Source organism: Dipodomys merriami, unplaced genomic scaffold (genome assembly GCF_024711535.1).
Source record: "Dipodomys merriami isolate MVZ:Mamm:240054 unplaced genomic scaffold, mDipMer1.0.p SCAF_10, whole genome shotgun sequence".
In the NCBI taxonomy this organism is placed as follows: domain Eukaryota; kingdom Metazoa; phylum Chordata; class Mammalia; order Rodentia; family Heteromyidae; genus Dipodomys; species Dipodomys merriami.
This window is the reverse complement of record NW_027202271.1, coordinates 14675955-14703610: the sequence shown is the minus strand read 5'-3', so window position 1 is coordinate 14703610 and position 27656 is coordinate 14675955. Positions and strand designations below refer to the sequence as shown.

General features: G+C 42.7%; 3 protein-coding genes across 4 annotated transcripts in view; 1 reads left to right on the top strand and 2 right to left on the bottom strand.

Annotated features, from left to right (window-relative positions):
* The window catches only part of Slc11a2 (solute carrier family 11 member 2), a 120505-nt gene extending 110851 nt beyond the window's left edge, over positions 1–9654 (top strand). The window contains exon 19 of one of the 2 annotated variants that reach the window (XR_011376209.1): positions 9443–9654. The gene's annotated coding sequence lies outside the window, so the exon portion shown is untranslated. Of the gene's footprint in view, positions 1–5071; positions 5116–9442 lie in introns of those variants that run through there. The other variant, XR_011376211.1, reaches the window with a different exon arrangement.
* Positions 1069–10027, bottom strand: Tmt1a (thiol methyltransferase 1A). The gene is made up of 2 exons (XM_070041195.1): positions 9530–10027; positions 1069–3329 (listed from the first exon to the last, which is right to left on the bottom strand). The coding sequence occupies exons 1-2, from the start codon at positions 10025–10027 to the stop codon at positions 3093–3095; spliced, it is 735 nt and encodes a 244-aa protein (XP_069897296.1). The 3' UTR covers positions 1069–3092.
* A 5528-nt stretch (positions 10028–15555) lies between these two features.
* Positions 15556–27656, bottom strand: Tmprss12 (transmembrane serine protease 12). The gene is made up of 5 exons (XM_070041020.1): positions 27478–27656; positions 26134–26329; positions 21474–21742; positions 19604–19746; positions 15556–16017 (listed from the first exon to the last, which is right to left on the bottom strand). The coding sequence occupies exons 1-5, from the start codon at positions 27650–27652 to the stop codon at positions 15787–15789; spliced, it is 1014 nt and encodes a 337-aa protein (XP_069897121.1). The 5' UTR covers positions 27653–27656; the 3' UTR covers positions 15556–15786.

Below are 27656 nucleotides of genomic sequence, written 5' to 3'. Positions count from 1 at the left end.
CACCCCTATTCACCATCCATTCCCTCTCTCATACTGGCTTTGAACTCTGGTCCTTAGGCTTCCTAGGAAGGTGCTCCACCAATTGAGCCATTCTCTCAGCCCATTTTTCTTTTATTATTTTCAAATAGGGCCTTATTTTATGTCCAGGTCTATATCTAGATCATGCTCTTCTACCTACCCTTCCCATATAGCTAGGATGACGGGCACACAGCACTATGTCTAGTGTTTTTGTTAGAGATGAGTCCTGTAGTCCTCTCAATCTCAGCCTCTGAATGATACAGTAGGAGCCACTGTACTGATTGTTTTGCTCTTTTGTTACTGTTTCCATTTTGTACAGGCTTAAGTCACTTCCTGGGATTCTTAGAATTGTCTTGGTACGTGTTCTCAAGGGCCAGAGAAAGAAAGCTGTAAGATAACATGGCAACAATGACTGTTAAGCAGATTTTGTAGTGTTAGGAATTGGGGCTTCTAAAATTTCTTCAGTAGCTTGTGGAAAAATGGTCCGAATGTTCATTTCTTTATCTGTTCCTCAGTTTTCTCTGTCAAAAGTGAGTATATTTAGAGAAGAGGACATGAGTTAGAATGTGCCTAGCTCTTCAGTATTATCTTCCAGAGTGGTGATGTTTCACCTGTGCCTTTCATATGTCTTGGTGACTATCCTGACGTAAATCCTGTAAATGAAAAGGGTAGATAAAGGAGGCTTCTGGTCTGGGAGACTAGAGGAGGCAAATTCATTCAACAGTGTTCAAGAGCCTGTAGGGAGCACCCAGCTGCACTACACCAATAACCATTTTCATGTTAGAAAGATGGCACATTGCGTCCTTCTTGCTCTGAGGATTTCACAGATGGCATCTCTGCACTTAAACGTTTCAAAACTTTTTCAGAGGGCAAATGAGAGCGAAATGATGCAAGTGTTTCATATGTATGTATGAAAATAGAATGATAAAAAGCAGTTTGGATTGTTTTAAGAAGAGGGGGGTAAGGGAGGGTGATGGGGGGTGAGGTTGATGAGTACATTGGATGCATATGTGGAAATACCAAAACAAAAACTCCCTTGTACAACTAACATACAGTAACAAATTTTTTTTTAATTTGGTCCTTCTACATAAATGTGTAATAATTTTCCATCATGAAGGTAAGGTTTCTCAGAGACATTGACAAACATGGGGCCAAGCTGGCAAAGATATAAACTATTTCTTTATTTCCATTTCTGAACTGAATATGAATTTTTTGGTTGATTTGACATTTAAAATAGTACTTCTGTACAAATCATCTCAGAAAATATACTGCATTTGTTAAGCCACACAATAACTATTGCTGAAAATCCTATTAAATCCTCTGGCCCACCTGTACTTTTATATCCAATGCACTTCTGATGTTTTTCACCATTTTTCTTTTCTTTTTTTGGGGGGTCCGGTCGTGGGGCCTGAACTCTGGGCCTGGGTGCTGCCCCTCAGCTCTTCAGCTCAAGGCTAGCACTCTACCACTTGAGCCACAACGCCACTTCCGGCTTTTTTCTCTTTGCTTATGTGGTGCTGAGGAATCAAACCCAGGGCCTCAGGCATGCAAGGCAAGCGCTCTACTACTGAGCCACCTTCCCAGCCCCTCACCATTTTTCTATAGTTGCAAAAAACAAGCCATCTTGGGACAAGAGTAGAATTTGATCACAAATAATCCACTTGACTGCTTCTTTATAGACTCATGAATTGCTTTTAAGGAGTACTTATGTAGGGAACCTAGTTACACAAGCTTTTCCTATTTTACAGTGGGTTCTTTCCTTGACTATAATCTACTACAGTTAGCAAAGTGTGTGCTAGATAATAAAGAACTGAAACTAAGAATGTTAATTGCCTCATATATAGTTTTATGGTTATACTCATGTCAGTACAGCCTTCAAGGATAGAGGACTGCAATTCAGGAGAACAAGACAGAAAGCTGCATGGCTTGGCATGTTAATTCTAAAAGACAAGCCAGAGACACTCAGAATAGTAAATAGGTTTGGACTTCTCTCTCTTTCAGAAAAACTGTGTTTAGACTTGGAGTTTCAATTCACTAGTGTTTCTTTATAAATGCTTCTTTTTTCAAAGTTTTGTTTTGAAGTGGTTTAACTGCTTCTTATCACTAACCTCTTAAAGAGGAGAAGTTAAAATCTGTTGAGAAAAAACCAGGCATGGAGATGCACACCTGTAATCCCAGAATTCAGAAGGCTGAGGCAGGAGTTGCTGACCAGCCTGAGCTACATAGAAATTCAAGGCTAGTAGGAGCTTCAAGGCAAGACACTGTCTCATAAAACAAACAAAACTTTGATTTAAGTAGCAATTTAGGAGAACTGGGAAAATTTCCAGGTCACTATTGGAGGCAATAGTCTTCAATTTTAGACCACTGTTTCCTTTGAAGGTATGTTTTGGGTTGGCTTTGACTTTATGGGAAACAGTTTTAAAAAGTGACTAGAGGGGCTGGGAAGGTGGCTCAGTGGTAGCGTGCTTGCTTTACATGCATGAGGCCCTGGGTTTAATTCCTCAGCTCCACATAAGCAGAAAAGCCGGATGTGGCGCTGTGGCTCAAGTGGTAGAGCACTAGCCTTGAGCTGAAGAGCTGAGGGACAGCGCCCAGGCCCAGAGTTCAGACCCCACAACTGACAAAAAAAAAAAAAAGAAAGTGACTAGAGCTGGGCATTGGTGGTCACACCTGTAATTCTAGCTACTCAGGAAGCTGAGATCTGAAGATCCTGATTGGAAGCCAGCCTGGGCAGGAAAGTCCAAGGCTTTATTTCCAAAATAAAACAGCAAAAAGCCAGAAGTGGAGGTGTGTAGTTCAAGTGGCAGAGTGCCAGCTTTGAGAAAACACACACACACACACAAAAAAAACCCCTAAGGGATAGTGTCCTTAATTCAAGACCTAAAACTAGCACAAAAAAAAATGGCTAAAATATGACAGAAAATTTTAAGGATGAATTCATCTTTACTGAAAACCAAGATTTCCTTTCTCCCAATTCATATTTTTAATGTAAAACTGAATGAATCCTTACATTCTTTGGCCCACCCAGCTCCATCTGTTCCCTCCCCTCCACACACACACATTCATTATACACTCTATTTCACGGCATAGCCGTAGATGTGGGGCCGCACCAGTGTCCAGGACAGTGGGGCCTGGACATGTTGCAGTTTCAGCTTAGAGAAGCCGGCACGCTCCAGGGTCTTCCAGCTCTCTCTGGTCAGTTTGCACCCATCAAACAGAAGGAACCAGGCAGGATCCAGGACCTGTTGCCAGAAGTAATTCCAAGTAGAACGTTCATCTGCCACATGTTCCATGAAACAAAAGGCTCCTCCCTGAGAAAGAAAGAAAAAACATTTCAAGGGCACTGATTTTGGGAAAACAGTTTTATAAAATGAGCATAGCTTACTTTGCTTAATATAATTTCTTCCAAGTCTTTCCCTTTCCTGATGAATGGGACAATATTCTTTCTCATGTAAGCATAGAATTCCATTGTGTATATATACTACATTTTCTTGATCCATTCATCCAGTGAGGGGCATCTGGCTATGGTAAAATAATACTGCCATGAACATAGTTGTACTGGAGCTTTAGTGTGGCCTGGTTTGAGATCAATTGGATAAATTGTATGAAGTAAAGTAAGCGAGACCCAAAAAAACATAGGTTGCATGCTTTCCCTCATTTGTAGTAATTAGAATGTACCTATAAATCTACAAGTAAACACAATGGATGGTAAAAGACAAAAAAATACACTTGGACATGATAAATTAAATAAGAATTTACACATTCACTCAGTGAGACCAAAGGAAGATATACTTAAGAGAGGATCACAAGGCTCAGTAGCTATGTGTATATGGTCATGTAAAAATATGCTTATCAAAATGAACTAAAAAAATGGAAATGAGGTTTTTTTTGTTATTTTACTTTTTGGTGTTTTTTTTTCCTCTTTGTTGCTATTTTTGACTTCTTTTTATCTTCTATGTTAAGTTTATCTATTTGCAGTGAAGGGAGGGTACAGGGGAGCACAGAAATGGAAGGAAAAAGGATGAACTAATGCAGCAGTGATACTCACTAGACACCATGTTGAAAATGAACTACATAACTTATGGGGAAAAGGGATTAGGAGGGGAAAAACTGGGAGAAATGAGGGAAGAGATGACACTGTTCAAAAAGAAATGTACTCCTTACCTGGCTTACATAACTGTAACCCCTCTGTACATCACCTTTACAATAAAAATAAAATTAAAAAAAATAAAATGAGCATAGCTTCTGATCTGATGTGGCCTCCTAGGACAACCTGATTAGAAGTCATGAGTAAATTAAAACTTAGAAGGACATTGTTTTGGTCAGCTGTTTTAGGTTCATGAAGTTTTTTGTTTATTTTTGTGTGGGTCCTAGGGTTTGAACTCAGGGGTTGGGCGCTGTCCCTGAGCTTCTTTAGCTCAAGGCGAGGGCTCTACCACTTGAGCCACAGCTCTACTTCTGGCTTTTGGTAATTTATTGAAGAGTCTCATGGACTTGCTTGCCTGGCTGGCTTTGAACTAAAATCCTCAGATCTCAGCTAGGATTATAGGCATGAGCCACTGGGAGAGGCTGTTGTGTTACATTTATCCACATTTTATGTCACATCTTATCCGGAGCTCGCTGGGCATGGTGGGATGGCTTTTGGTAATTTATTGAAGAGTCCCATGGAGCTCGCTGGGCATGGTGGTATGTCTGTGATCTGAGGGCTTGGACATGCTGGCCCAGCACTGAAAGGCATCTCACGTTTGAGTTTTTGTGGCAGGCCACCACCATTTCCTGTCCTGCCAGCGAGCAGGACATTTGGTATGCACGTGACTTTGTATTGTTTCCCTAAATCTGAATTGTACTATATAGTAAAATCCGGACTAGACTATATAGTGTTTTGTAACCTTTTCGTTATTTAAGTATTTGGATATTATTCTGAACATGACTTAAATTTTACACAATATTCCATACCACTGAAGATAATGTTGGTTATTCTCATTCAGGGCCTGTCCATTTTTAACCATCATAAATACTGTTACAGTGAACATTCTTTGGTTTCTTTTGGCAGTACTGGGGTCTGAACTTACGCTTGCTAGGCAGCTACTCTACCAGGTGAGCCATTATACAGCAGTCTTGGTGATCATCTGTAATTATTGCTGAACAATTAATTTGCTTAGCAGTGGAATTGCTGAGTCACTGACCTGGGTCTTTTTCAAAGGGTTGGAGGAAGTTTTTGAATTGACCTTTGGAAAAAATTGCATCACATTTAGACTCAAAGTAGTAACTGATATTTCCAGTAAACACTCATCCATACTGGCTTTTTTTTTTACTTTTTTCCTATCTTTACCAAAGCAATGATATTTATCTTTTTAAAAATATGTATATATTTAATATCCTTAATTGGGCAAAATCGGTGGGGGTGGGGGTGGGGGTAGGGATGGTGGTGTGTGTGTGTGTGTGTGTGTGTGTGTGTGAGTGTGAGTGAGATGGTTGTGGGGCTTGAACTCAGGACCTAGGCACTGTCCCTGAATATTTTTGCGCAAAGCTAGTGCTCTACCATTTGAGCCACAGCTCCACTTCCAGCTTTTTGGTGATTAATTGGAGGCAAGAGTTTTATGGACTTTCCCATCTGGGCTGGCTTTACTCCCAATCCTTCTATCTCAACCTCCTGATTACAGCTGTGTACCATTACACCTGGTTGAGAATCAGTCTGTCTTGCTACTTTGAGGCAAAGACCAGGATCATATTATGCTTATGACTCCTATCTTGAATACTTTTCTCTTGAGGATCTATCAGAGAATAAAGTAGAGGAAGAGTGAACAAATGCAGTCATTATATTCAGTGCACATTATGTAAAAATTGAACTATATAAATTGAGAGTAGAAGTGGGAGGCAGAAAAAGGAGAGAGAATGATAAGGGGTGACATAGATCATACTTATAACCTGACTTATGGAATTGTAACCTCTCGGTATTTAATAAAATTTTTAAAAAACTTTTAAGAAAAGAAAATGGATCATAGAACATTTTCCTAGAATTGTAAGTTGAAGTGTTAGGATATATATACTTCATGATCAGCTCTGTTTAGAACAAAACCATTTTAATCTAGTAGATTTTTGGTGTGTATGCCATTCCTGGGCTTGAAGTTAAGAGCTGGGTTCTATTCTTGAGATTTTTTTTTTTACCCAAGGTTGGCACTGTATCACTTGAGCTATAGTTCTCCTTCTGGCTTCTTGGTGGTTAATTGGAGAAAAGAATGTCTAGGGCTGGAAATGTGGCTTAGTGATTGCTTGCCTAGCATGCGTGAAGCCCTGAGTTCGATTCTCTTTTTTTTAATATGTTTTTTATTGTGAAAATACTGTACAGAGGGGTTAAGTTACATGAGCAAGGTAATGAGTACATTTCTTATCAAGCATTATTGCCTCCTCCTTTGTTTTTCCCCTACCATCCCTTCCCTCCCACTTCCACAACTACACTCTACACTACCCGCTCCCCACCACCTACATTGTAAAGTTCATTGTTCAACAGGGTCAACCTGTATCCCTATTTGAACATTTTGTTTTCTCCCTTTCCCTCCCCAAATTATACCAACATCAAATACAGTGAAAACAGGGTGGGTTCCATTCCTTAGTACCACATACACACAAAAAGCAGGAAGTAGTGCTGTGGCTCAAGTGGAAGAGTGCTAGCCTTGAGCAAAGAGAAGCTCAGACAGTGCTCAGGCTCTGAGTTCAAGCCCCAGGACTGGCAAAAAAGAAGAAAGGAGGAAGAAGAGGAGGAGGAGGAGGAGGAGGAGGAAAAAGAAGAAGAATATCATAGACTTTCCTACCTGGGATTGGCTTTGAACCTTGATCCTCAGATCTCAGCTTACTGAATAGCTAGGATTGTAGGCATGAGCTATTAGCATGTAGCTAATGTTTTATTTGTTTTTAAGATAACAAAGGTAATAGAAAGTAATCAGAGTTTTGTTTTTTTATGTCGGTTGTAGGGCATAAACTTGTTGCCTGGCACTATACCTGAGCTCTTTTTTTTTTTTTTTTGTCAGTCGTGGGGCTTGAACTCTGGGCCTGGGCGCTGTCCCTCAGCTCTTCAGCTCAAGGTGAGCACTCTAACACTTGAGCTACAGCCCCACTTCCGGTTTTCTGGTGGATTATTGGAGATAAGAGTCTCACGGTCTCTCCTGCCCGGGCTGGCTTTGAACCGTGATTCTCAGATCTCAGCCTCCTGAGTAGCTAGGATTACAGGTGTGAGCCACCAGTGCCCAGCTATACCTGAGCTCTTTTGCTCAAGGCTAGCACTCTATCAGAGCTCTGCTTTTGGTTTTCTGGTGGTTAATTGGAGATAAGAGCCTCACAGATTTTCTTGCCCTGGCTGGCTTTAAACAGTTATCCTCAGATCTCAAGCTCCTTAGTAGCTAGGACTACAAGATATGAGTCACCAGGGCCTAGAGAAGAGTTTTAAGTATAAAGAATTTCAGACTTGGGGCTGGGAAGGTGGCTCAGTGGTAGAGCGCTTGCCTTGCATGCCTGAGGCCCTGGGTTCAATTCCTCAGCACCACATAAGCAAAAAGAAAAAAGCCGGAAGTGGCGCTGTGGCTCAAGTGGTAGAGCGCTAGCCTTGAGCTGAAGAGCTGAGGGACAGTGCCCAGGCCCAGAGTTCAGGCCCCATGACCGGACCCAGACCCCCCCCCCCAAAAAAAAATTCAGACTTTACAGAAAGACATAAAATGAAAAGTTATTTTTCACATACAACCAGTCCTATTGAAAAGAATAATACTGTTAATATTTGTCTGTTATTCTTATTAACATATATGCAAATCTGTATATCTTCCCACCCTTTTCCCTCCCCCCCTCCAAAGGACTTCGCTCCCTACATTCTGTGCTCCTATTGCTCCTTTTGGTTTAACTTTGCTCTTGGGGATTTTTCACATTAACATAGGTCTCTCTTGTTTTTAAATAGCTGCCAGGAATTTGTACTAGGGACAATTAGACAACCTCCTGTTGACCGTGTGTACTAATGTAAATACTAGTTTAACAAATATGTTGACATAAGGACACAGTTTACACATTTATGGCTGTAGGATAAGTTTTTATTGGATATGTATGCACATATCCAATGTACACCTGAAGCTTTGATGGTATTAAATGACCCTTCAGAAGGTACCTCCTCCAGTATACAGGATGTTCCGTTTCCCAAATCCATTCCCACACCATATTAACAGTGAGTGAATAGGTAAAACTGGTACCTTAAAGTACATTCTTTAGCTGGAAATCTGAGCACTTTTTTGTATAACTGGCTATAATTTGTATTTTGGTTTCTACATGTTGATTATCTTGTTTTTCTTACTGATATTTTTTAAACTGTCACTCTATCCAGATGTTGGGGGCTCATGCCTGTAGTCCTTGCTACTCAGAAGGCTGAGATCTGAGGATCACAGTTCATAGCCAGACTAGGCAGGACCAACACACACACACACACACACACGTCAGCAATTTTATTGATTAGTAATCATTAGCACAAGGAGAATTAACCTTTTGTCTATCATCTTTATCAAACACTGTATCAAGTTTTTATTTTATTTTATTTATTTTTGTCAGTCCTGGGCCTGAAGTCTGGGCCTGGGTCTGTCCCTCAGCTCTTCAGCTCAAGGCTAATTAGTGCTCTACCACTTGAGCCACAGTGCCACTTCCTGCTTTTTCTGCTCATGTGGTGCTGAGGAATTGAACCCAGGGCCTCATGTATGCAAGGCAGGCACTCTAACACTGAGCTACCTTCCCAGCCCCATATTTTATTTTTGTGCCAGTGCTAAAGCTTGAACTCAAAGCCTAGGCACTGTCCCTGGGCTTTTTTGTTAAGGCTAGGGCTCTACTATTTGAGCCATAGCTAGTTCTATGCTGGTTAATAGGAAACAAAAGAGATTCATGGACTTTCCTGCCCAAGCTAGCCTCCATTGTGGATCCTCAGGTCTCAGCCTCCTGTGAAAGCTAGGATTAACAGGAAGGAGCCCCTGGCACCTGACTGTTTTTATCTTTTTGTTTGTTTGTTTGTTATAAAGGTGATTTACAGCGGGGTTACATAAGTCAGATAAAGAGTTCATTTATTTTTGGACAATGTCACCCCTTCCCTTGCTCTCTCTGTTTTTGCCTTCCATAAGTTGTACAGTTCATTTTCCACATAGTGTCTAGTAAGTACCACTTCTGCATTTGTTCACCCTTTGTCCTGCCATTTGTGTGCCCCCCCGGTGCCCTCTGAGACAGAAACATGAACAGACAAGAGGAAGAAAACGTAAACAGCCCCAAAGAGAAAACCTCTAGTGTCCTTTTCCTGGAGTTCATTTCAGTAAATATTCTTTTGCATGATCCGATGCACGCACACAGGCAGTGCGCCTTCGTGTTCCTCTCCCGTGTGTGAATGCTTACAGTCCCTGCTTTCATTCTTCAGCTTTGATTAGTGCTCCAGCCTCTCCTCCTGGACTCCGGCTGCCATAAAGGCAGTTGATTCCCAGCCCGCCTCGCCCGTTTCACTCACCGGCCGCAGCACTCTGCGCACCTCTCGGAGAATCTGCTCGGGGTTGCGCACGGAGCACAGCACCAGCGTGCAGACCACCACGTCCACCGAGCCGTCGGCCACCTCCCGCATGTCCTCCCCGGCCGCCACCACGAAGCGCTCCAACTGCAGGTGGCGGCTCTCCGCAAGGCTCTTGAACAAGAACCGCTCGAAGTTGGGGTTGGGGTCGATGCAGGTCACCCTGCACCCGGGCGGGTAGAACTTGAAGTTGGTTCCCGTGCCGCAGCCCAGCTCCAGCAGAGACAGCTTCCCCGAGGGCCCCGCAAACTCCTGCAGGTGACTGAACAGCTCCTGCTTCCGGCTGGCCATCTGCGTGTTGTACATCACCGAGAACCGCGACAAGAAGTAGGGGAACCATCTTTTGCATATCCAGCTCCACAAGCCCAGAAAGTGCAGGAAGTACATGGGGAAGGTCACGATGTAGACGACCAGCTGAAGGATGAAGATGGCGAGCGCCATGGCTCAGGATACGGGCAACACCGCAAACTTACACAAGTCTCCGAGCAACAACTGGAGACCCGACTCTGAATTAATGACCCAGGCGGGCGTCGGGCCCCGCCCCGGACAGAGCCACTGGCCGGGCCGGAGCCCCGGAGAACCAATCAGCTCGCCGCGCAGGGAAGACTCCAACTAATCAGCCTCGGGCAGGATGGCCCACTCCCCCTGAAGTTTTCACCAGGCGCTGTGAATGAGTCCCAGCTTTTCCTTAAAAGGGAAATGAAGTACAATCCTTTATTCCAGATCTCTTCCTGTTTCCCCTTCTCAGAGTTGGGATGGTCCACACTGGCTGCTTCTCTGCTGGAAGTCTCCTTTGGTGCCAAGGAGTTTCACCCCACCCCACTGTGTCCTCATCTCGTCCTTTACAAACTGAAGAGTGTGGGTGGAGCCCGTTTAAAGCACGACAGAAAAGCAAGCTGCCTGCCCGCGCTCCTTCATCTGAACTATCCTCCAAAGGGCCCCTTCACTTTCTGGACACCATTACTCCAAGCCCCCAGCGCGTGTTGGTTGGTTGGTTTTTGCTGAGGAAGTATTAATAAGTCTGCCTGGTCACAGTCAGCCAGAATTCCCAGTTCCACAATCTAGGTTGAGCTTTCAGATGATAATAATTCAAAAGCAGGACTGTGGTTTTGAGCCTCCCCTCTTTCAAAGGCTGGGTCCTAGTTTTTAAACTGTGCTTGAGGAGCTGGGAAGGTGGCTCAGTGATAGAGTGCTTGTCTTGCATGCCTGAGGACCTGGGTTCGATTCTTCAGCACCACATAAGAAAAAAGCCAGAAGTGGCGCTGTAGCTCAAGTGGTAGAACGCTAGCCTTGAGCTGAAGAGCTGAGGGACAGCGCCCAGGCCCAGAGTTCAGGCCCCATGACCCAGGCCCAGAGTTCAGGCCCCATGACCGGACCCCAAAAAATAAATAAATAAAAATAAACTGTGCTTGAAAACACATGACACAGAGAGTGTAGACAAGTAAAATGACACCCCAGAAAGGAACCCCAGTGCTCAGGAAGAACATCTGCCCAGCAAGGGAGACCTTGAGTCTAGTCCAGGCTGGCCTGAAACCATAATCCTTCGGATCTAACCCTACTGGACAGCTAGAATAACAGGTATGCACCACTGTGCGTGGCCTAATAATAGGATTTTTATATATGACCCTAATTATGTCAAGGTAATTCTAATCATGAAACACTTGAATTTTACCTTTATTAGGGGCAGCTTTAAAATGGGTATGTGATTTGTAGTCTTCTGTAAGTAATTGTGCATAATGTTATTGATTTTGATTTATTGAGTTATCCTTGCTTCCCTGGGATAAATGTCACTTGGTCATGGAGTGTGATCTTTTCAGTGTGATGTTGGATTTGGTATGTTACTATTTGGTTGAGGAGTTTTACATCTTTTTTTGTTTGTTTGTTTGGTTGGTTGGTTAGTTTTTGGTCAGTCATGGGGCCTGAACTCTGGGAGTGCTGACCATGAGCTCTTCAGCTCAAGGCAAGTGCTCTAACACTTGAGCCACAGGACCACTTCCGGTTTTCTGGTGGTTTTATTGGAGATAAGAGTCTTATGGACCTTCCTGCCTTGGGCTGGCTTTGAACCACGATTCTCAGATCTCAGCCTCCTGAGTAGCTAGGATTACAAGCGTGAGCCACCGGTGCTGGACCTTGCATATATTTTTATTGACTTATAGTTTTCTCATAGTGGACTTCTCACTTTAGTATTAGGGTAAGATCTAATGCCAAATGCTGACCTGAAAAATGGTTTCTTGGAGGGGGAGAAGGATTGTCATTCTTGTGCGTATGTGCACGCACTGGTCCTGGGGTTTGACTTCAGGCCGTAGTGTTATATGGGAATTCAATCAGTGAGATATAGAGAAGCCAAATTTTATCAGGTCAAATCAGGAGTCTTTTTTTTTTTTTTGGGGGGTCTAGTCATGGGGCCTGAACTCTGGGCCTGGGCGCTGTCCCTCAGCTCTTCAGCTCAAGGCTAGCGCCCTACCACTTGAGCCACAGCACCACTCCTGGCTTTTTTCTTTTTGCTTATGTGGTGCTGAGGAATCGAACCCAGGGCCTCAGGCATGCAAGGCAAGCGCTCTACCACTGAGCCACCTTCCCAGTCGCAAATCAGGAGTCTTTAATAGAAAGCTAATGAGTGCAGGCAGACTAGTGTCCCAAAAAAAAAAAAAAAAAACCAAAGTGCCAAATGTTAGCATAAAGCCTTTATAGGCAAAAGCCATAAAGCCTTTATAGGCTAAAACCATATTAAGGCAGATTCCCCATGGTATAGAGACTAGCAAAGCATGTTTACAGAAGCAAAACAAGCTAGTTATAGGTTAGCTAAGGAGGGCAGTTGGAGACAATCTGGTAAAGTATGGAGCCTTCCTGGAGTCTAACAACCCATGACATATCTGCAGTTCTTGGAACGATCTATGCCCTATCTATAGTTCTCAGAATTGAGTGAAATATCCCTGTTACCTATTAAGATGTTAAGATAGCAGCGGAGACAAGATGGCATTGCTTAGGCCCAGCATCCACCTATGTCGTTCCCCACTGATTTTATGTACCTGGCATCAAATCATTGATTCTTCAGGGAAGAGGGCTTTACTGGGCCCTTATGACCATGAGCTTTACCAAGCTGATATGATTTGGAACAAAGTTTATAAAACAATTGAGAAGGGTATGATTGGGTGGGGGGGGAGGGGGGGAGGCTGGGAAGGGAGGTGAAGGGTAAACAAAGGAGGAGGCTGCAATGCTTGGTAAGAAATGTATGCATTATCCTGCCCATGTAATTGTAACCCCTCTGTACAGTATGTTCTCAAATAAAATAAAATAAAATTTAAATTAAAAAAAATAAAAAATAAAAAAAAAACAATTGCGAAGGCATGGGCCTACAGTGAGACCCAGAAGAAGTAAAATTAAGGGCCCCATGGCTGCAGAACTGAGGACCAACTAAACAATTTTTAGAACCAATTCTGGAAAATTTCCAGCCTCTGCCCCCTCATTTGTTTTGTCTCACTATAGAAAGGCTCTCCTGGGGCTTAGTGGTAAAGTGCTTGTCCAGCGCCCTGCGTTCCATTCCTCAGTACCACATAAAAAAAGCCAGAAGTGGCTCTGTGGCTGAAGTGGTAGAGTGCTGGTGTTGAGTAAAAGAACCTCAGGGACAGTGCCCAGGCCCTGAATTCAAACTCCAGGACTAGCAAAAAAAAAAAAAAAAAGGCCAGATCAAGATCAGAAGATGGGCCTATAGGCCATTTTGGGGGCTGGTGGGTGTATGCACATTCTTGAATAGCAAACAGGGTGTCATGGTCCCTTCCTGTTAGGTATAGTCTAATTCCCCAGGTCCACCCAGTCTGCCAAGAAGAATCCTGGGTGTTTCTTGGCCTAAATTGTAAAGGGTTGCATTTTCTTGCCTGGCACGATGAAGGGTAGGTAAGATGCCAGACTTGAAGGTGGAGGTCTCCTTGTACCCATGTATGCTGGAGATGGTGTCACAACCCCACCAGGGACAAAAGAACTCTCCTGAATTTGCACATTAAATATTAAGCTTTCCTGGCCCTAGACAGATGTAATGTCTGTAGGCTTTTGTCCACTGACTCAGAGCCATAGGCCGCTACCTGCCCCCTCTCCCCTTCCCCCATGGGAATGGTTAGGCTTCTGTCTAAGAGGAATTATTTCTTCAAAAAGGTCACAGAGGTCAAGTTGGAACTCAACCCCTTGCCATAAACCTGTAATGGTGAGGTTAGGGACAGGCTGTGGCACTGTCTCCAGGACCTGTCTAGGCATCTCCTGCTGAATTGTCTTAAGGAAGCATTGTTTGCCAGTGTTTCAGAGAGGATCCCGGGGGAGTAAGGGAGGGGGGCTTCCAAACATTATTTCAAATGGGGTAAACCTTACCCCATGTACATGCAGTTTTTAATAGAACCAAGGGTAAAAGATTGGCCCAGTTTTCACCAGTCTCTAAAATTAATTTAGTGAAGGTTTCCTTAAGAGTCTGATTCATCTGATCAACTTGCCCTGAAATTTGAGGCCAAAAGGTACAATCAGTGTTTTCCATTAATGTTTAAGACTTTTCTCACCTGTTGGAAAGTTTTTTTTTTTTTTTTTTTTGTCGGTCATGGGGCTTGAACTCCGGGCCTGGGCGCTGTCCCTCAGCTCTTCAGCTCAAGGCGAGCGCTCTACCACTTGAGCTACAGCGCCACTTCCGGTTTTCTGGTGGTTTATTGGAGATAGGAGTCTCACGGTCTCTCTTGCCCGGGCTGGCTTTGAACCGCGATCCTCAGATCTCAGCCTCCTGAGTAGCTAGGATTACAGGCGTGAGCCACCAGCGCCCGGCTTGTTGGAAAGTTTTTGATATAAAAGACCATTATCAGAGCCTAAGGTTAAATGCAAGCCAAAGCAGCGTATAATTTCATGTAAGAACTTTTCATCACAACGTTGTTGCCTGCTTTGAGAAATGCCTCTACCCACCCTGAAACAATGTCAATGAGAACTAGGAGATTTTTTTTTTTTTTTTAATTTACAGTCCTGGGGCTTGAACGCAGGGCCTGGGCACTGTCCCTGAGCTTCTTTTGCTCAAGGCTAGCACTCTACCACTTGAGTCACAGTGCTACTTCCGGCTTTTTTAGAGATGGCCGTGTGCTTGTGGGCTATGGCAAAGGCATCTCTACTGTCTGTGCAGATGGTCACAGCTTTAGCCTTTGCCCACCAAAGGGCCTGTCAGAGCAAGTAATTCTTCCTGTTGAGCAGAGGTTCCGTGGGGAAAGGCTTGAACCCAAATGACTTGAAGTCACCACCACAGCTCCTGCGTGACTTACCCCCTCCTTCACAAAGCTACTGCCATGGGTGCAGAGTACTGCCTCGGGTTCCTCCAGTGGAATGTCAGTCAAATTAGGACAAATAGTCTGAGTCAAGTCCATCACATCTCAACAGTCCTGTTTAGCACAGTGGGGGGCCAGGCAGGTGACTCCCGCCTATAATCCTAGCTACTCAGGAGGCTGAGGATCATAGTTCAAAGCCAGCCTGGTGGGGAAACTCCATGAGACTCTTATCTCCAATAAACCTCTAGAAAACCAGAAGTGGTGCTGTGGCTCAAGTGGTAGAGCGCTTGCCTTGAGCTGAAGAGTGCAGGGACAGAGCCCAAGCCCAGAGTTCACACCTCGCAACAGACAAAAACAAAAAAGGCACAGTGGGGTTGTCATGTGGCAGGAGGCTGGCTGGATTTATTGCCTGGGTTTTGTTGAACTGCATACCAGGATGGTGTAGCAGCAGGGCCTGCCATTGAGTAATTCTAGCTAGCTAATGCGATCACCCCCTTTTATCACACTCCTTCCCCCACAAAAAAATAGCCTTCCCAGCAGTTTTCCTTGTTTCACCTTCATAGTTGCAAGTAATCTATTTTGACAGAATTCAACCTCGTTTGAACAATTTCATTTTGATGATAAACTCTTAATTATTTATCATTTATTTGCATAAAATACATATTTAACTGAATATGTTGCATAAACTCTAGAAAAGTATTCTAAATACAAAGTTATATTTATAAACTAGAACCATCAAGCTCTTTCAAAGAGGCCAAAGTGCCAAATTTACAATAGTATATCTAATTTTTTTTCTAAATGATATTCACATGAGACATCTAAAGTAAGCAATTAGTTGCTACAAAGAATATGTTCATTATGTAGAATAGAAAAAGGGACACCATATAAAATAAAAATAGCAAAGTCTTCAGAATGTCTTCATGTTGCTGCTAGAAAGATGATAGATCCTAATAGAACAAGGATCTGAAAGGTGTCTTTAGTGCTTGCCTGGGAGAACTGGTGTGTCAGCCACTGTTGGTAGAAGGATGGCCCACAGTAGATACCAGGAAAATATCTTCGGCCACAGCCATGTCCATAACTGGTAATTCCCATGACAAAAAACCTCTTGTATTCTGGTAAGTAGCACATTAATGGTCCACCGCTATCACCCTATCAAAAGAGTCCCAAAATAGTGTTAGTATTTCTAGCACTGTTTTTTGTTTTGTTTTGTTTTTTGTTTTTGTCGGTCGTGGGGCCTGAACTCTGGGCCTGGGCGCTGTCCCTCAGCTCTTCAGCTCAAGGCTAGCACTCTTGAGCCACAGGGCCACTTCTGGCTTTTTTTTTTTCTGCTTATGTGGTGCTGAGGAATCGAACCCAGGGCCTCAGCCATGCAAGGCAAGCATTCTACCACTGAGCCACCTTCCCTGCCCTGAGCCACTGTTTTTTAAGCAGGACTAGAGCTGGGATAAATTATTTACATTAAACAGATATGTAAGCATTCAGTTTTGTATTCCTCCAAGTGATAGCACAGATTTTTATCTCACACAATAGACTCACACACAGACTGTAGTAATAGAATTAAGTGTAGGGTAGGAAGAACAGGGAGACAGATGGCTTCTTGGCAGAAGGACTCCCTGGCCATAGATATAATACTCCCCTTTAGCATGTTAATGTAATGCTTTAGATCAATAGATTTTTCGTTAATTATTCCAACTTAAGCAGGAGGCATGCAGCCTGTCCAGTTGTTTGGAGGAACCATATAAACTGGTGGATAAACTTTTGTGCATAGTTTTGAAGTAGAATACTATAATGAAATTCTTTATTATGCTAGTACTCAGGCTTGAACTTGGGGCCTGGACACTGTCTCTTAGCTTTTTGGCTCAAAACACTCTATTACTTAAGCTACAGCTGCATTTCTGCCTTTTTTTTTTTACTGTTTCTATTTTTTTTTTATTGTGAAAATACTGTACAGAGGGGTTACAATTACATGGGCAAGGTAATTACATTTCTTATCAAGCATTGTTGCCTCCTCCTTTGTTTCCCCTTCCCACCCCTCACACCCCTCCCACCCCCGCCCAAAGTTATAAAGTTCGTTTTTCTACATAACGACTTGTACATCTCCTTGTTGCAGTGGGTCTACCTGTATCCCTATTTAAATGATTTGTTTTTTCCCTTCTCCTCCACAAATTATACCATCATCAAATACAGTGAAAGCAGGGGTTATACTGTGGGGGAGGGACATACAAAACAACAGAATGCCTTTTTTTTTTTTTTTTAATTGAAGGTAAGAGGTTCACAGGCTTTCTTTCCCTGGCTGGCTTTGATTAGTGATTCTCAGATGAGTTCAGCTTCCTGAGTAGCTAAGATTACAAGTGTGAGCTACCAGATCCCAGCTCTAAAAAGATAATTTTAAGATCATATATATATAGTAGGTGTATGTGCATGGTTTGTTAGCTAGACAAGCAAACTGGGATCTTGCAAAGATGGCATCTTTTCAAGTGTTCACACTGCCTGGTACAGGAAAATAAGAGTAGAGAGAGACTCAATAGTACTGTAGATAATGAGCCTCTTTCATTGTTTATGTAAGACTGTTACTCAGGATTTCATAATGTACTCAAAACAATGATACTAAAATATCAGTGTCTAAAGGCTTAAGGATTGTTTCTAAGTGATTACAATTCAGGGTTAGGTGGACATTGAATAATTCTAGGTAATAATTTTTTATGTTGTGTCCAGGAATGCAGTTCAGTTGGATTGGATTCTTCATCCCCACTTGTGGCTGGTACTCTACCACAGCCACACTTCCAATTCAAGAACTGGATTCTTTCTGATTTATTCATCAAGATTGTGTTGTGTGTGTGTGTGTGTGTGTGTGTGTGTGTGTGTACGTACATGTACACCACTCTTAGAGCTTGAACTTAGGGTCTGGGAACTCTCACTGATCTCTTATGTTTAAGGCTAAAGCTCTACAACTTGATCCACAGCTCCACTTCCAGCTTTTTTTTTTTTTTTGTACCAGTCCTGGGGCTTGAACTCAGGGCCTGAGCATTGTCCCTGAGCTGGTTTTTGCTTATGGCTAGCACTCTACCACTTGCACCACAGCTCCACTTCCAGATATTTTGGTAGTTGATTGGAGATGCATCTCATGGACTTTATGACCAGGCAGGCTTCAAACTGTGATCCTAGGATCTCGGCCTCCTGAATAGCTAGGATTACAGATGTAAGCCACCAATGCCCAACCTCAGCAAGATTTTTAAGGGAAAAGACACAGGAAAGATCAACATTATATTGTCAAGATAAAAATTAATAGAAGCGTAGAGTGCTAGCCTTGAGCTGAAGAGCTGAGGGACAGCGCCCAGGCCCAGAGTTCAAGACGCATGACCGGACCCCAAAAAAAATTAATAGAAGCTGGGTGCCGGTGGCTCACACATGTAATCCTAACTACTCAGGAAGCTGAGATCTAAGGATTGTGGTTCAAAGCTAACCCAAGCAGGAAAGTCCATGAGACTCTTATCTCCAATTAACCACTAGAAAACTGAAACTAGTGCTGTGGCTCAAGTGGTAGAGTGCTCACCTTGGGCTGAAGAGTGCAGGGGCAGCGCCCAAGCCCAGAGTTCAAGCCCCATGACTGACAAAAAAAAAAAAAAAACATTATAAAAAGATGAATAGAAGATGAGAGCATGGAATTCTCTAGAAAAGTGCAGAGGTGGTAGATGTGGAAGAGGCACACGGAAAGAGGAGAGGAGTCACTCAGTGGTAGAGTGTATGCTTGGCATGTTCAAGATCCTGGGTTCAGTCCCTGGCATGGAGATAGAGGAGAGGGATGAGGCGGTGTGTAACACTTTGAAAAACTGCCAAGTTGCATTCCAGCAAAAGTGTCTGAGAGTTCCAGTTTCTCCACATTCTTGTCAGAACTTATTGTGTCTTATTACAGCCCTCCTAGTGAGTGTGAGCGGGTATTTCCTGGCTTTGCTTGCACTCCCTGTCGTCACTGATAGAATAATTCCACTCTTAATTGGAATCTCTAAAAGAGACAGAGACATAGAAAAAACAAACACAGGGGGAAAACAAAGGAGGGGGGAACAATGCTCGGTAGGAAATGTACTCATTACCTCACTCATGTAACTGTAACCCCTCTCTACAGTATCTTTACAGTATGTATGTATGTATATATATATATTTTTTTGGGGGGGGGTCCGGTCATGGGGCCTGAACTCTGGGCCTGGGCCCTGTCCCTCAGCTCTTCAGCTCAAGGCTAGTGCTCTACCACTTGAGCCACAGCGCCCCTTCTGGCTTTTTTCTTTTTGCTTATGTGGTGCTGAGGAATCGAACCCAGGGCCTCATGCATGCAAGGCAGTGCTCTACCACTGAGCCACCTTCCCAGCCCCATAAAAAGTATATATTAAAAAGAAAAACACAAAACCTCGTGCCAGTGGCTCATGCCTATAATCATGGCTACTCAAGAGGCTGAGATCTGAGGATCATAGTTTAAGCCAGCCCAGCTAGGAAAGTCCATGAGACTCTTACCTCCAATAAACTACTCTGAAAAAGCCAGAAGTGGCTCTGTGGCTCAGGTGGTAGAGCACTAGCCTTGAGCACAAAGATGCTCAGGATTAGTGCCCAGGCCCTGAGTTCAAGCCCTAGGACCAGGAAAAAAAAACACAAATGGTAATAACCATGTTATTATGATTTAGACCACCCAAAAGTAAGCAAAGGCCTTGTTCAGATTACCTTCTGCATTTAGAAAATACCTTACCCTGCAAGTGTCAAAGGCTCCATCTTCATCACCTGCACAAAAGGAAGTTTGAGGAATTACACCTGCATAACCACTCTCAGAATTACATAACTTTCGAGAAATATAATGTACTTCTGCTTCCTGTAAAACATGGGTTCCATTACCTGTTAACAATACAAAAAAAAACAGTAAAGTATTTTGGAATGTGAACAGTGATTTACAGTGTTTAATAGGTTGATAGTAATCTTCTTTCCCTCTCTTCCTCCCACCCCACCTTATCTCCTCAGTTTCATTCATCCTCCCCAGATTCTCACAGCCACTGATCTGTTTTCTTGCTGTGATTTGCCATTTGGAATGTTATATGAGCACAATCATCAAACATACAGCCTTTTGTATCTGCCTTATTTCACTTAATGTCATGTTTTGGCATGTTTCTACATTTTATCAAATCAGTTTTTGCACCTCTTGAGATATTTTTGTCCTTTAATGAAGCACTTTGTGAATCCCATTAAGAGATTTGCTTTTGGTGATACTGAGGTTGAACTCAGGGGTTTGTGCAGAGACTTCTAATATTAAAATACCCTTGAATTTCTGGGAAACACCACTTCTGATAAATTTGATTTATGACATACTTGATAATTTAATAATTTACTTGGAATGTCTGTTTATAATACTGGACTTTCTTATAGTTGCTTGGTTTGGGCCTTAAAATTATTGTTGTTCATGGATACTGAATTGAGGTATTTTCTCTCAATCTGGATTTTTTGGACGTACTTATAAAAGATTCAAATAACTTACGTTGTAGGTGTTTTGTTTTTGTTGTTATTGCCGGTTCCAGGGATTGAACTCAGGACCTTGTACTTGCTAAGCAAGTGTTCTAACCCCCTTGAGCTGCTTCTCTAGCCTAAGCATAAGATTTTTAAACAAATTATAGGCATACATAAGGCCCTGAATTTGATTCCTAGGGCTACTTTTTTCAGTGTATATTTTAATCTTATTTATATCTGTACCTTCTCTTTTCCCCAGTCTTACTAGTGTTTATTGTTTTTTCTAAGAATTGGATTTCTCTTTTCTTTCACCATTTTCTATTAATTATGTTAACTTATTTCTTCTTTCTGTAGGTTTATTATAATGTTCTTTTAAACTTTTAAATTTAGACATTTAATTTATAATTTTCAGATTTTATTCTTCCTATTATGTCAAATATTTCCTCTTCCATAGTCCCACCTAAAAATAAAAATATCTAAATCTTTCTGGACAAATTACTTCACCTCTTTAAAAAAAAAAAAAAAGGCGGGGGGGGGGGGACAGGGGCAGGTGCTGGTGGCTCATGTTTATAATCCTAGCTACTCAGAAGGCTAAGATCTGAGGATTATGGTTCAAAGCCAGCCAGGGCAGGGAAGTCAATGAAACTCTTATCTCCAATAAACCACCAGAAAATGGGAACTGGCACAGGGGCGGGGGAGGGAGGGAGGGAGGGAGAGAGAATCTTTACCTACCAATTATTTGCAAAGCACCAGATTCAATTCCCAGTATCACAAAACAAATACTTTTAAAAGTTGGGTACCAGTGGCTCATGCCTGTAATTCTAACTACTCAGAGACTGAGATCTGAGTCATGGTTTGAAGATATCCTGGGCAGAAAAGTTTGTGAGACTCTTATCTCCAATTTATCAGCCAAAAGCCATAAGTAAAGCTGTGGTTCAAGTGGTAAAGCATCAGCCTTGAGCAAAAATGCTCAGGGATAGTGCCCAGGCCCTGAATTCAAGCCCCTATACTAGCACCAAAAAAGAAAGGAAAAGGAAAAAGTTTGAAAAAGAAATACCTAAAAGGATTAAACCTCTCTCAAAAATCAGGAAGATATGTGTGGGCAAAATTTGCACCGTAATTACCTTCTTCTTTTGTTCTTCCCCAGCCACTTATAAAACATTTTGTGTTTTGATCTAGTTTTTGGAAAATACCAAAAGGTAGACATATAGGTTGAATATAGTCATTATACTTCACAGCTTTTTTTAAGTGAAAAAGTGCAATATCATTCATGAAAGTATCCATAATGAAGTCTGGATGGATAATGATTGCTGTAATTTTTATCTTCTTGCTGTGTGGACTGTTCATGTATATATCATTGGTTCCAATCACCGCTCTCCACATTAAAGGGTCTCTGAAAGAAAGCATAGATTCTCATTATAAGTGTGTTTGGGTCCATATTCTTTTTTTTTTTTTCTTTTTCTTTTTTGATGGTCCTGGATCTCGAACTCTAGGCCTGGGTGTTGTTCCTGAGTCTCTGTGCTCAAGGCTAGTGCTCTGCCACTTCAGCTGCAGTGCTACTTCTGGCTTTTTCTGAGTAGTTTATTGGAGATAAGAGTCTCATGGACTTTTCTGCTGGGGCTGGCTTCCAACTGTGATCCTCAGATCTCAGCCTCTGGAGTAGCTAGGATTACAACCTCCTACTAGTTGTTGTTGTGGGTTTTTTTTTTTTACTGATAGATAACTGAACATGTTAATTCTGCTTTAATGGTCACAAAGTATAAAAGTACAAGTTTCATTATGTAGGAGAAGGAAAAAAGATGAGGCAGAAAATCCAGACACAGACTCTACCTTTCTTTGTCCTCCCTCATTCCCTCCCTCCTTCCCCCTTCTCTCCTCCTCCTCTTTCTTTTCGGCAGGCAGCGTTGGGGTGTGAACGCAGGGCCTTGCACTTGCGAGGCAGGCACTCTACCACTTGAGGCATTCCTCCAACCCACGATAATATTACCACAGTCTTACCAATGTACACATACATATATGTATATGTATCTATCCATATACGTATATACACATGTATGTACATATACCTAGGTATATATGTGGATATACATATACACATAGGTGTATATGTACCTATGTATATATGTATCTATCCATATACTCATATACTTTGGGACCACAGCTGTTAGATTTCTGATATAAAACTAAGCAACAAATTGAACTCCAAGTAGATTAAATGTTTAAATGAATAAATCTTCTAAGTAAAGCATTCCCATCTTTCAGAGATATCCCAAGTGATAACTCTGGAGATTTGCTTTAAAACAACTGGAGAAGGTGAGCTAGGGCATAACTCAATGGCAGAGCACGTGCTTAGCATGAGTAAGGCACTGTGTTTCAGACCCAGCACCACACACACCACACACACCACACACACACATACGCACACATACACATACACACACCCCCACACCCCCCCACACATACCCCCACACGCGCACACACACACCACACACACCACACACACACCACACACATATACGCACACATACGCACACATACACACACATACACACACACACCCCACACACATACCCACACGCGCGCACACACCCCACACACATACCCACATGTGCACGCACACACACCACACCACACCACACACCACACACACATACACACACACACCACACACACACACACACACACACACCACACATACACACCCCCCCACACACACACCCCACACACACACATGGGAGATTGAGCTGGTGATGTACACATGCGTGCCATGAAAGGACAGGTGTAAATAACTTCAAGGTGTGTGGCAGGTGAATAGGAATCATATAAATATTTCCTCTACTTTTATAATTTTTTGAAATATACTAGAACAAAACATGTAAACGTAAGATTTTTAAAAATACGGATTAATATATAAGATAGATACAAGTAAGGATTTTATATAAACCAAACCAAAAATGGTCAAAAGATCAACAATTAACTTTCTGTAAACAGATGTTGTACCTGGAATTCAACTGTGGAGAACTTTCAGTGTATGCACTGTTAGTTAGCAACTGTGGAGAACTTTCAGTGTATGCACTGTTAGTTAGCAGAGTTTGAGTGAGTGTTTGATGCCAACAATGCATTTCATCCACCCCCCCCCATATTCTCCCTTCCTCCCCTCCCCTCTCTCACCATGTGTGAGCCCTTAGGTTCAATCCCTAGTACACAAGTGCACACACACACACACACACACACACACACACACACACACACATACATACACATTCACACAAACACAAACTGCAGACTGAAACACTAAAAGAGGCAAATTTTACTGCACATAAATTATGTCCTTCATTTAAAAATAGTAAAAAGAGAAACAAGAAATGTGAGAAAAATACATTCAAAAAATGATTTCTGCTGGGTGCTTGTGGCTCACGCCTGTAATACTAGCTACTCAGGAGGCTGAGATCTGAGGATCAAGGTTGGTTCAAAGCCAGCCTAGGCAGGAAAGTCTGTGAGACTCTTATCTCCAAGTAATCACCAGAAAACTATAAGTGGTGCTGTGGCTCAAGTGATAGAGTGTTCACCTTGAGCTGAAGAGCTCAGGGACTGCCCAGGCCCAGAGTTCAAGCCTCACAACTGACCAAAAAAAAAAAAAAAGGATTTCTGTCAGAGTAAGTTAGGAGTGGTTTCTAAGTTGTACTAGATACTGGTGCTACTGCACTATATACATTCTCTTCCAGTATTAATTATGTGGAGATTATTAAAACAAGCAGCATCTTTTCAGGGCTGGGGATGTGGCTCAATGGTAGGGTACTCCCCTAACATTTGTGAGACTTTGGGCTTGATCCTCCGCACTGTATACAGAAACAATTCTCTTTTCCTAGTCATAATCCACTGGCACTAATATATAATCATGTCCCTGTGTGAGGAAAAGGATTTTGCCCCATTGAGTATATGATCCAGAACGGACAGAGGTGTCTATTTCTAGGGGAGAGTGGGAGGCCCTGATTAGAGGGTAGTTAATTCATAAATTGGGCAATGATGACATTCCCTAGGACAAAAAGCTGAGCTGGGGCTGGGAATGTGGCTTAGTGGTAGAGTTCTTGCCTAGCAAGCATGAAACCTGGGTTCAATTCCTCAGTATCACATACACAGAAAAAGCTGGAAGTGGTGCTGTGGCTCAAGTGGTAGAGTGCTAGCCTTGAGCAAAAGAAGCTCAGGAACAGTGCCCAGGCTCTGAGTTCAAGCCCCAGGACTGGCAAAAAAGAAAAAAAAAAGCTGGGTTGGCCCACATAACTAATAATAAAAATTGAGGAGAAGAAAAAAAAAATTGAGGAGAAGGCCAGCTAGCTATAGGAGCTAAAACTGAGACTATTAAAAAGAATGAAAAACCATAATGGATCATAGAAAACATTCTCCTGTGTATCCCCCTTCTCTCCAGAATTATTATTCAGCATTGGGTCTTAGAAATAAAGAAAAGACGGAATGTCCTGAGTTCATACCACAATGGCACCAAAGAAAAAAGTAATTATGAGGTAATTATAAAGAAATCAAGAAGCCGGGCGCTGGTGGCTCACGCCTGTAATCCTAGCTACTCAGGAGGCTGAGATCTGAGGATCACGATTTAAAGCCAGCCCGGGCAGGAGAGACTGTGAGACTCCTATCTCCAATAAACCACCAGGAAACCGGAAGTGGCACTGTAGCTCAAGTGGTAGAGCGCTCGCCTTGAGCTGAAGAGCTGAGGGACAGCGCCCAGGCCCAGAGTTCAAGCCCCACGACCGAAAAAAAAAAAAATCAAGAAAAGAGAGTTTTAAGGCTTTAAGTTTCAATGTATTGTAGATATCAGTAGGCTAGAACCTGAGAAGAGTGGATTAAGTAGATCCTTAATCACGTTGGTCACAGAAATCAAGCTGCAAATGAGAGTTTACAGATCAATGTAGATAAAACAAGTCTTTTGTGAGGGCCAAATATAGCCCATCTCTTGTTTTTATTTAGCCCATAAGAAAAGCATATTTTCCTATTTAAAAAATTAGCAAATGTTAATTGTACAAACTAATGGACTTTGATGTGATATCATCTTTCTTTTTTCTCTCACTTTTCTTTTTAAGTAGTAGAGAGTAAAAATTGAACCTGGGGCCTTATGCATGCTAGGCAAACACTGTGTCATTTGAGCCACAATCCTGTGACATTTTCATAAATGCATACAATGTATTTTAATCATAGTCACCAACTACTTCTCTCTGTCTCTCTGTGTCTGTGTCTGTGTCTCTCTCTGAGTGATACTGGGGGGACTTTGGCATGCTAGGCAAGTAGGCAAGCACTCTATCACTGAGCTATATACCCAGCCTTACATTTTTAAATGCTTGGGGAAAAAAATGAGCTAAAATTTTCAATGACTGATGAAATCCATCAATATTTATATATAAAAATAGAAAAAAAACATTAAGTTTTATTAGGTCACAACCACACCCATAAATTATGTATTTTTTATTACTACTTTCATATGACCTGTAAACTTTATTTTCTCTCTTGATAGAAGAAGGTCACCAACTGGTGACTCAATGACTCAACAACTAGGGTTGGAAGTGCAGCTCAGTGCCTGCCGGTTAGCAAAGCGTCAGATAACCAACAAGTTCTAGTATTGGACCTAAACAAAAGATTCAACAATATAGTACACTATAAAGCATTACGGTTACTTGCAAATATATGGCTTCACTGAAAGCAGGTGGAGTCAAATAGACCTCTGCCACTTGAGTGTATCACCTGAGGATAAAACAGGAATTATGTTCCAATACATACCTAGCATCGTTAGTGCAGTGGGCAGCTGTGAGGACCCACCTGTCTCTCACTAGGCTTCCCCCACATATATGAGCAAGGAGATTGCCACTTTGAATCTGCAGGCTAACTATCCATGGCCAAGCGCCGACTTGAGCTTCTGCGCCCCCTATAATCCGAGACCCTTCCAACATATGCCTAAGGGGAGCCCTTCCACAATCTAAAAATAAAAAATGATACATTATTTGGCCTGAGCACGTATCATATATATGGTATGTTACTTCTTAATCTGGATACATTAAGCTAATTCTTTAAATTCCTTTTTTAAAAGCTGATGAAGCACTGGTCACTGGTAGCTGTAATCTTAGTGACTCTGGAGGCTGAGATCTGAGGATTGTGCTTAGAAGCCAGACTGTGCAGACAAATCTGAGAAACTCTTATCTCTAATTATCCCAAAGCCAGAAGTGGTGGTGTGGTTCAAGTAGTAGAAAGCATGAGGCCTTGAGTTGAAGCCCCATTATTGACTTAAATTAGAGACTGATGAAGCAAGCTGGACACCTGAGGCATGCTCAGAATTTTGAAAGATATGAGATAAAGGAGCTTAAATATCCCATAGTTGATTACTTACAAATCAACACAGTTCATTAATTTAAAAACTATTCCCCTGAAATAAAAAATAATTAGTTGTTTTTCTGGTAGGTTTCCCCATTTTTCCAGCATGAACTGGTGAATTAAGAGCCTGAGACTAGCTGGTGGCTCATGCCTATAATCCTAGCTACACACGAGGCTGAGATCTGAGGATCAAGATTTAAAGCCAGCCCAGGCAGGAAAGTCCTGGAGGCTCCTATCTCCAATTAGCAAAACAGCCAGAACTGGAGGTGTGACTTAAGTGATAGAGCACCAGCCTTTGGCCAAAAAGCCACGCAAGAATGTAAAGCCCTAAGTTCAAACCCCAGTACCTGCACAAAACAAACCAAAAAGGTGGGCCCAGGGGTTGGGGAAGTAGCTCAGTTGTACTGTGTGTGTAAGTAGTCTGGGATTGGTGAGTCAAGAGCTACAAACTCTAATTTTTGCTTGTTAATTAGTTGAACTAATGGTTCTCAACTGCACTGGGAAGAGTTCAGCTCCAAGCGCTGATTGGTCACTATCCATCTACAAACCCAGGAGCAAAACCCCAGAAGTTCAAAGGTCATTATGGCAGGCTAGGGGTGTGGGGGCCTGGCTAAATTCAGTGGGGTGAGGAGGGGCCAAGGGGGGGCCTCAGGGGGGGGCAGTTGGAGGAGCCAGAGGGGCAGAAGGGGATGGAAGGGGACGGAAGGGGACAGGGAGGTCAGGGAGGTCAGGGAGGTCAGGGATGAGTGACACTGCCCTTTGTGGCCAAGTCCTCCTTCGGCCCGTGGGACTTTCCGCGTGCCGCCTTGGGCCCCGGACCATGCTGTTCCTGCGGGGGGCCGACCCCTTGCCTCCCCGAGGGCGAGTGGTGCTCAGGAGACAGCAGGGCACTCCCCACCAGCAGCCAGGCACTCAGGAGCATCGGCCCCATCTTG

What these genes read in the sequence shown, in the direction of transcription:
- Tmprss12 (XM_070041020.1), bottom strand. Translation starts at nt 27,652, where the DNA reads ATGGGGCCGATGCTCCTGAGTGCCTGGCTGCTGGTGGGGAGTGCCCTG. An exon ending in GGGAAGAACAAAAGAAGAAG is followed by an intron (nt 19,747 to 21,473) that starts GTAATTACGGTG and finishes TATTGTTAACAG; the next exon opens with GTAATGGAACCCATGTTTTA. An exon ending in GAGCCTTTGACACTTGCAGG is followed by an intron (nt 16,018 to 19,603) that starts GTAAGGTATTTT and finishes CTCTTTTGATAG; the next exon opens with GGTGATAGCGGTGGACCATT.
- Tmt1a (XM_070041195.1), bottom strand. Translation starts at nt 10,027, where the DNA reads ATGGCGCTCGCCATCTTCATCCTTCAGCTGGTCGTCTACATCGTGACC. An exon ending in TGCGCAGAGTGCTGCGGCCG is followed by an intron (nt 3,330 to 9,529) that starts GTGAGTGAAACG and finishes TTTCTTTCTCAG; the next exon opens with GGAGGAGCCTTTTGTTTCAT.